This window comes from Aythya marila (genome assembly GCF_965140915.1).
Source record: "Aythya marila genome assembly, chromosome: 9".
Taxonomy (NCBI): domain Eukaryota; kingdom Metazoa; phylum Chordata; class Aves; order Anseriformes; family Anatidae; genus Aythya; species Aythya marila.
In genome coordinates this window covers 7,891,333-7,900,396 of record NC_139050.1, presented here as the reverse complement: position 1 = coordinate 7,900,396, position 9,064 = coordinate 7,891,333, and the positions used below count along the sequence as shown (strand labels likewise).

Below are 9,064 nucleotides of genomic sequence, written 5' to 3'. Positions count from 1 at the left end.
CGGCCCCGAGGCCCCCTGCCCCCGGCCCGTGGCTGCCGCCCGCCCGCGGCCTTCGTGTAACGGGGCCCGGGCCTCGCCCTGCGCGCAGAGCCGGCTCCTGCCGTCAGGCCGGCGCTCGGCCGCTTTCTTTAGCAAGGGCCCCGGGGCGAGGAGACGCCGTCGAGCCGCAGCCGTCACCCCCCCCCCCCCCGCGCCGAGCAAAGCCCCGGCGGCAAACCCGGCCCAGGCTCGTGGCCACGAGGCTGCTCGGCACCGGAGCCGGTTACGGCTCGGTTGGGGCCCGGTCCCGCGCAGCACCGTGGCTGCCCCAGGCCGGAGAGGTCCCGCCGGGAGCTGAACGGGAGCCGCGGACGCTCCGGGAGCTGCAGGACGAGCCGGGCCCCGCTCCACCGCCCGACGGCACCCGGCGAGAGCGGGCAGCCCGGCCCGGGGGCGGCGGGGCTCCCGTTCGGCTCCCGGCGGGGCTCCGGGGCTGCTTTCCCCCTCCCCGCTGCGGCGGCGCTGCCGAGGACGCGGCCCGGGTCCCGCCGCCCCCGGCCTGCCGTGTGCGCACCGGGGGGAGGCAAAGCTGGAGGCGGCGGAGCCGCGGCCGTGCCCAGGACACGGTGGCTGCTTAATAAACCACGCGGGTTTCCATCCAGCATGGCCCTTGTTTGTAACACACGGAGAAAGACCGTAGAAACATCCCACGGGCGCGACGGCGGCACCGGCTGACCGCGGGCCGCGCTGGGGCCGGGGAGCTCGGGCGAAGAGAGCAGGGCCCCGGCGGGACGAGCCGCCGCTGCCCGGCCCCCCCCCGGCACCCGGCAGAAAGCAGCCCGGGGCCTCCCTGGCCCGCTCCCCGCCGCTCCCCGCTCGGGAGCCCCGGGGCAAGGAGGCCGTGCCGCCCGGGGCGCCCGTCGCCCACCGCGGGCTGAAAGCGCTGCTCCCTGGCTCCTGCTACGGGCACAGCCGGCTGCCGGGCCACGCAGCGCCGGGCCGGGCTCTGTCCCTGCGGGGTCTCCGCCTGGGCACGGCACGGCACCGCTACCGGAGCCGTCCCTGGGCCCGGGGCCGCCCGGAGCTGCTCCGCCGGCCGTGCCCCCCGTGCGGGACGCTGCGGTTCCGGAGCCCGGGCTGGGGCTGCCCCGGTCCTCCGAGCAGGGAGGCTGCAGGAGGCCCCGGGAGGGAGGGCGAGCGCCGGGGGGCGTCCCCGGGGTGGTGGCGACCCAGCGGCACCCCCGCATCCCCGCACCGGCCCGGCCCGGCGTCCGAGGGCGGGCCCGGGCCAGGAGAGCGCGGCGCGGCTCCGCGGCCCCGAGCAAGCGGGGCCGAAACGAAAGCGGAGCCCGGAGCCGCGCCGCGGCAGCGCCGGTGCCCCGGGCAGCGCCGTCCCGCCGCGCTCCGCCGCCTGGCAGCGGCCCCGGCCGGCTCCGAGCGGCCCCGCTCCGCGCCCCGAGCCCGGCCCGCGCCTGCCGCGGCCCCGGGACGGCTCCGGGAGCGGCTCCGGGAGCGCGGAGCTCCGCCGCCTCCCGACCGAGCAGCAGCGCGGGGGAGCGGAGTGAAAGACAACGGTATCGAGAGAAAGAAAAGCGTTTTATTGGAGACTTTACAATGCTAGAAAGTACAATAAAAGTGCTAGTTCGCTCTAGAAAAGTTGGTCCCAAAATGGTACTATGCCACAGCATCTATCAGCTTACATAAACACTTATAAAATCGCTATGAACTGGCCCCTGTATTATAAACGCTATTTCTTTTCACATTAATCTATGTAAAATCGAAGGATCAAAACGTTTCAAGAAAAAGCATTCAAAAGCAGAACCTACCGAAAATCCATTTTGGGCCAGATTTGGGGTCGAAAAATACGAAGATAGTTTAAACTTTCATTATTAATAATAATATGCGCTTGGAAAAATATTCAAATTTCATAGGAAACCGTCTTTTTTTTTTTTTTCTTTTTCTTTTTATAACATCAGAATATTTTTTTAGACCTGTATAAAATTACTTTTAAGACCTCAGAGGACAATGTCTCCTTTAAAAATACATCTACCGCTGCCGAAACGTTTCACGAGTGACCCTGGCGGGTTTTGTTTGTTGGCTTCTAACAACCAGCGACATCGCACTTCTCCTGCGGCTACGACAGTCCCCCCATCAGCACTATTTCGAAGAGAAGGCACAGCTCGGAAGAAGCGCAGTGTTTTTGCAGGCCGAGGAAGCAGAAAGAGAGGCCGAAGGGGAGGAGGAGGCCGAGCTCGGCGGCGCACGGCGGCGCCTAGGCCCCGGCCCCGGGACCGCCACAGCCCCGGGCGCTCCGAGCCCGAGAGCGCCGAGGCCGGCTCCGAACGGGGCAGAGTGTTGAGGGGTAGCCGGCCTGCTCGTCATCGCGGCCCCCCTCCAAAAAAGCACCGGGAAAACAAGCCCCAGGCCCCGAGGAACGAACGAACACACGGACGGACAGAGCGACAGACAGACAGACAGACAGACAGAGCGGGGAGCAGCCCGCCCGGGCTCCGCGCTTAGGCTGCCCGCAGGCAGACGCGGAGCAGGGGGGGCTTTTCCCCAGCGCCACGCTTCGGGCACAGAGAGAGAGGAGAGGGAGGAAGAGGAGGAGGAGGAGGAGGCACACGACAGCGCACGGAACGCGGCGGGAGCGGAGCGGGGCCGGGGCCGGGGCCGGGGCCGGGGCCGGGGCCGGGGCCGGGGCACTCTGCGGCGGCGGCCGGTCGGAGCCTCCCTAGATGTCTATGCGGGAGTGCAGGGCGCTGTGTTTGCTGTCGTGCTCCCAGTAGGAACAGTGCATCATGGACAGCTCGGCGGGCTGGCGGGCGCAGGCGAACTGCAGGCCGGCCCCGTTGGCGGCCGGGGCGGCGGGTGGCGCGGGGCTGGCGGGGCTGAGCTGCTGCGGGTGGTGGGCGTGCGGGTGGTGGTGGTGGTGGTGGCCCATGCCGTTGTAGGAGTTCACCATGCCGGGCAGCGCCATGCTCTGCACCCGCGAGTAGGGGCTGTAGGAGGCCGGGCCCGAGAGTCCTTTCACATTGACGGGGCTGACGTTCCCACCAGACATCTGGCAGGAGGCGTAGGGCATGGGCGCGGGGGGCTGCGCCAGCGGCCACGAGTTGTTCATGAAGGTGGACTGCAGGTACTTGGGCGGGGAGAGGTAGCCGTAGCTGTCGGGGCTGAAGAGGGTCTTGCCGGGCTGGAAGTGGGTCGGGGGCGGCCGGAAAGGCCGCTTCATCCTCCGCCGCCGGCGGTAGTTGCCCTTCTCGAACATGTCCTCGCAGGCGGGGTCCAGCGTCCAGTAGTTGCCCTTGCGCTCGCCGCCGCCCTCCCGGGGCACCTTGATGAAGCACTCGTTGAGGCTGAGGTTGTGGCGGATGCTGTTCTGCCAGCCCTTCTTGTTCTTCTCGTAGAAAGGGAACTTGCTGATGATGTACTGGTAGATCCCGGACAGCGTGAGCCTCTTCTCCGCGCTCTCCCGGATGGCCATGGCGATCAGGGCCACGTAGGAGTAGGGGGGCTTCTGCGACGGGTCCGGCTTCTCGGGGCCCTTGTCGGCGCCCAGCTCCTCCTTGCCCCGCTCCGGTTCCTTGCTGCCGCCGCTGTCATGAGCCAGCAGCGCCACCGCGTCCTCCTCGGCGTCCGGGTAGCTGCTCATCATGGTGCCCCGCGCCCGCCGCCCGGGGCGCGCAGCGCTGCGCGGTGCCGAGCGCTGCCGGTGCGCGCTGCGCCGAGCCCGCTGCTGGCGGCCGTCCCGTGCGGGGCTCGCCGGGACCGGGACTGGGGCCGGGGCCGGAGCCGGGGCCGGGGCCGGGGCCGGGATGGAGATCGGGAGGCGCCTCTCGCGGCGCCGCTGCTCCGTGCAGCGCGGCGGCGGCGGCGTCCCTGCCCCCGCGGGCTCCGCTCCCCTCTGCCGCGGCGGCCGGGCTCTTTTCTGATTTGTATGGGCCCGGCCGAGTTCCGCTTTCGTCAGGAGCCCGCTCCCCTATCGCCGCCGAGCCGCTGGGCACGGCCGAGTTCACTCCGCAGTCACGGCGCCGCGCTCAGCCCCGCGCACACGCGGCCCGACGTGGCCCCGCCGAGCGCTGCGGAGCGGAGCGCGGCGGAACCGCCCCGGCCCGGCCCGGCCCGGCCCTGCCTCGCCGCCGGGGGGGCCGGGGGCCGCCGAGCGAGCCCCGCCGCCGCCGCCCGCCCTCTGCCTCCCGGGGAGCCCGGCGGGGCCCGCGGGGGGGCCGCCGCGGGGGGGCGGCGGGGAGACGCGGCGCTCGCCCCTGCCCCTGCCCCTGCCCCTGCCCCTGCCGCGGGGCTGTCAGGGGCCAGCCGCACACGCCGCCGCCTTTATGCGTCCCGGCCGCGGGCCCCGCCGCCCGAGCGCGCCCGGGGAGCCCAGGGCGGCCGCTACCGCTGCCCGCCGCCGGGCCCCGCCGCCCGGAGCCGCAGAGCACGGCCGGCACCCGCCCTGCCGCCTGTCCGCGCATCGCCCCCCGCTGCCCTCCTCTGCCCGCGGGCAGCGCCCCCCGAGCCGCAGAGAGGCAGCGCGAAGCGGGCCGGGCACGAGCGGTGTCCCCTAACGACAAGTGGTTAACGGGGCGGCTCTGCCCGCCGTGGCAAAGCGGGCGGGCGGGCCCGAGGGTGCTGGACAAAGGGGCCGAGGTTCCCGCTGCCCCGCCGACGGGCACGGCCGGCGGCCGGGCCGAGCCCCGCAGAGCCTCGGGGCCCCGCTCTGCCCTGCCCCGGGGTCCGCCCGCAGCCCGGCCCCGTCTCCCCGCTCGGCCGAGAACAGCCCGGGGAGCCCCTGGCACGGCCTCGGTGGCTGCGGCCGCCGGGTCCCGGCCCCCAGCCCCGCTTCTGGCTTTCAGGAGCGCGGATGGCAGCGCAGCGCTTTCCCCCGCCCCACCCGACTTAGCGTCCCGCATCGGTTTCTGTAACCGCAGCCAAGCCCGGAGGGACGGCGGCTCGCCAGCGCCGTGCCCGGTGCAGCCGGCGGCTCCCGACGGGGCGCGCAGGGGCTTTGTGCACCCCCCGGCCCCGGGCCCCGCCGGGAGAGGCCGCTCGGGGCGAGGGCAGCACACGGTGCCCGAGCCTATTTTACCGGAGCAGTGTGGGTGCCCTTCGCGGGCGCTGTTACAGTCTGGGTTAAAACACCTTTCCGCACCTTCGCCTGCGGCCGTGTAGGCTGATGGCTTGCCTCGCGGCGGCCGAGAAACGTGGACCCAAAACAACGAACTCCGTGCGTGTGGCCGTGGCAGCGAGGCGCGCAGAGCCGGGACGGGCGCACGAAGCCCCCTCGGCAGCCCCGGGCAGAGCCCGAGCGGCCGGGACGAGGCCGGGACGAGGCCGGGACGAGGCCGGGACGGGGCCGGGACGGGGCCGGGACGAGGCCGCCCTCCTCGGCTCTCTGCCCGGCTCCCGGCGGCGAGCCCCGCGCAGGGCAGCCGGGGCCAGCTGTGCCGAGCCGTGCCGGGCCGCGCCGTGCCGGGCCCGCCGAGCTCCCCAGGGCCGGGCCGAGCTCCCCGCTGCCGGCCACCCAGGCTGCTCTCGGCGGCCTCCTCGCAGGCATTTCCGCGGCGAGAGCCGGGGCAGGTGCAACAGCACGGCCGCGTGTGTCATCACCTCCTCCAAGCGGCTCCGACCTCCCTCCGCGCTCCCAAACCGGGCGCGCAGCTCCTCTGCAGGGCCCGCTCGCTCACACAGGACATTTGACATCCGAGGGGCTTTTTTTTCCCCCTCTCTTTTATTTTTTTTTTTCCCTTTCGGCAGCCCCACGGAGGGGCATGCCGGCTGAACGGGAGCTCGGCGCCAGGCGATGCCGTCGGGCCCCCCCGGGCCGCCCCGCTGCTCCCTGTCCCGGCTGGGGCCCCGCCGCAGCAGCGCCGCTGGAGCCCGGCCCGGAGTGGGTTTTGCTGCGGCTGAGCCGGGCGCTGGGGTCTCCCCGGCCCCCAGAAAGCAGCGGGAGCACTGCAAGCAGCAGGAGGGGCGGGGGGCGGCGGGCACTGGCCCAGTGATGGGGTGGGAAGGTCCCCGCGGGCTGCCCGCCGGTAACGGTGCCGGTAACGGAGCCGGGCTAACGGAGTGCAAGAGGCGGCGGCGGAGCTGCCCTCGGGGCGCGGGGAGGACGGGGGGGGGCGAGCGGCGGAGCGGGGCCACGGCGCCGGCGCCCGGTGCCCGCCCCGCTGCGGCGAGGGGCAGAGTCCAGCGGGGGTCCCTACGGGGCAGCGGGAACAGGGCTCCCGCTGCCTTCCCACGGGGGCCGAGCGGCCCCTTCCCGGTGCAGCACGGCGGGGACGGCGGCGGACAGAGCGCGGCTCAGCCCCGGCCGCGCACCGCCGCTAAGACGGCCCCCGAGGGGGGCTGCGCGCCGGGGCCTCGCCCTCCTCCTCCGGCACGGAGCCGGGCCGGGCCCCCCTCCCCGATCGGCCCCTCCGCTGTGCCCCCGGAGCCGGTGCCGAGTCCGGAGCGAAGCACGGGAGGCGGCGGGGAGCGCGGCGAGAGCCCCGCGGCCCGGCCACCCCTGCCCTGCCCCAGCCCCGCGGCGGGCAGCGGGCAGCACGGCGGGGGCAGCGGGCACGGCCCGGGGAGAGCCCGGCAGCCCCTCCCCGCCTTTCTACTCACCCGGTGCGGGCAGCGGAGCCGATCGCTACCTGGAAGGTTTGAGGTTGGTTGGGTCGGAAACGTGGCAGACTTTGTGTCCCGAACGGTTTCTTTCTTTTCTTTTCTATTTTTTTTTTTTTTTTTCCCTCCTGGAGAGCAAACGAGCCTCCGGCGGGGAACTCCCCCGAGCGGGTCCCGGGGCAGGGCCCCTCCTGCCGCCCGCTGGGCTCCGTTTCCGCGCAGCCCCGAGCCCCAGCCCCGAGCCCCGGCCCCTTTCGGCACCGCCGCGGCAGCAGCAGCGGGGCTCGGCCGGGCTCACCGGGCTCCCGTGGCGGGGGCACGGCCGCGGGTGGGCCCCAGCCCTGAGCCCCCGGAGCCGGCCGCTTCCTCGGCGCGGCTGCTGCCGGAGCATCCGGGAAAGGGGAGTTACCGTGACACCGTCGCAAGCATTTCTGCCTTCTTCCCTTTCCTTTTTTTTTTTTTTTGCTTTTTGTTTTTCCCCTTGTTCTTCTCCCAAAGCCTTTAAGATCGCTGACTCTTTATTCCCGCACCAACCGTGTAAAACAAGGGCACGGCGCCTCCCGGTCCCGCACCCTGCTCTGCGGAGCGCAGGGGGACGCGCCCCGCTCCGCCACCACCCGCCCGGCCCCGGCCTGCCGAGCCCCCGGCGGCGGCACCTGGCCCGGGGGCCGGCTCCCGGCCGGGGGCCGCGGTTTCCTCGGCGGAGCCCCGGTGCCGGCCGCAGCTTTCGTTCGGAGCCCGGCGGCTGCCGCTGCCCTCGCTGCTCGCCCTCCCCGGCCGCTCCTCGGAGGCGGGTGGCGCCGGGACAAGGGGACATTCACCTGGACGGGGTCTTCTTCTGCATGAATGAGTCTCATTGTCAAACGCCCGAGCGCGTGTAGGTGCAGACACGTTCTGCAGCGCAGAATTGAGTTTCTCGTTTGTACGGCAAAGCTAAAAATTCGGGTAGCTTCGGGCTTGTTTTCACAAGCTCCCAGCCGTAGAAGGCTTTCTGTTTTTACAGGAAAAATTAGGCAGTCCATAGACCATGATGGCTGCACATCCATAATGTGAGCTTCATGAGGAACAGAATAACTTTATTATGATCCGGACTGCAATCGCATTGAATAAAAGCCGATCTAACAGGGCCTGAGGGAAAAGTCACAAACGGGCTCAATTCTGCACTGCTTCCAACGGGGATTTTAGAAGGAAGGATCTGAAGATCAGCAGAGTGGATTTTACCCTTCGGCTGACACCGCGGAGATACTTTGCACGGTCTCTTTCATTTCGAGCCTGTTCCTACTGCCTGCATATCAAAGAAATCTATCTCGTTAGAAAGGAGCCTTCAACCTTTCCCCCTTTGCGTTCCTCCTTTCCACCCCTTCTCTCCCCGCTTTCCTTCCCTGCAGCATGAGCCGCAGCCCTCACTCCGGTGTGTTTGTTTATGCTTAGAGGACAGGCCCACAGGAAAACAAACGATATATTTCACTTTGCCATTTGGTAGTTTCTCCCTTTCATCTGAAAACACAGCCCGATCCAGGGAAGGTTCCTGAATTCACACAACCGGTTACATGATGAAATGCAAACAGTTTCTCGTGGTATTAAATGGCAGCCCGCAGCAGAGTTCAGCTTGGCTGTTATGGATTCACTAGTTACGGCTCTGCAGGATAATCCTGTGTTACTGCCATCCTGCAGTCAGTGGCCTACAGCAATGCTGCCGAATGCTGCAAATAAAAACAAACAAGCCAGCCTCCTCTTTTCAGACAAAGTAGAAATTATGTCTCTTTAGGAAGCTCGAAGCAAAGATCGTTTGTATCAGGCTGACAACTTCCAAAGCAAGCTGCTCTTTCTAGCACTTAGAAATCGATGCTTGTTTTTCTACAAAGCACGGGTGAAAAAAAAAAAAAAAGGAAAAGAATAATACAAGTCCACTTATGTCCAGATCACCCTGAAGTTGCAAATTAATAGTATTGTACAACAAAATTAAAGCCAAGTCAGCCTTCTCCCACTGCTACTACAGAGACACACTGTTTAACAGACCACTGCTTTTAGGCAATCAAAAATCTGCACGCTTGTTTAGACTGTTTCAAAAATTGCAGTGTTTGATAAAGATCGAACTAGGGAAAGTGGTACAAATTTCAGATTATTTGAAAAAGGAGGCTTCAGGGAAAAATCTTCCAATCAACCTAGGGACATCAAAGAGAATTTATGCCTTCCATTACTTCTCAGAGCACGCGGGTCCCCAGCTACAGCCGTGATTCCTCTCTGAACCCATGTAACCTACTCAAGCCCGTTTTCACCCCGAGCCTCGGATGTTACTGCTCTGAGGAACGGACATCTGAAATGTCATTCAGGTGGCAAGCTGAAGCTCCTAAATTCAGGAGGCAGAGCTCTGCAACATAACAACACGACTGCGCTGCTAGTTGCTGGGAGAGGAGCAGTCCCTCCCTCACCTGCTAAACCTTTGCTGACAGAAGCCCTCTTAAACACACGGCCG

At 68.0% G+C, this 9,064-nt stretch overlaps 1 protein-coding gene across 1 annotated transcript; it reads right to left on the bottom strand.

The window, feature by feature from the left end:
* Window positions 1–2,659: 2,659 nt before the first annotated feature.
* On the bottom strand, window positions 2,660–3,695 carry FOXL2 (forkhead box L2). The gene has a single exon (XM_082767703.1). The coding sequence runs from the start codon at window positions 3,635–3,637 to the stop codon at window positions 2,714–2,716; it is 924 nt and encodes a 307-aa protein (XP_082623829.1). The 5' UTR covers window positions 3,638–3,695; the 3' UTR covers window positions 2,660–2,713.
* Window positions 3,696–9,064: the final 5,369 nt, after the last annotated feature.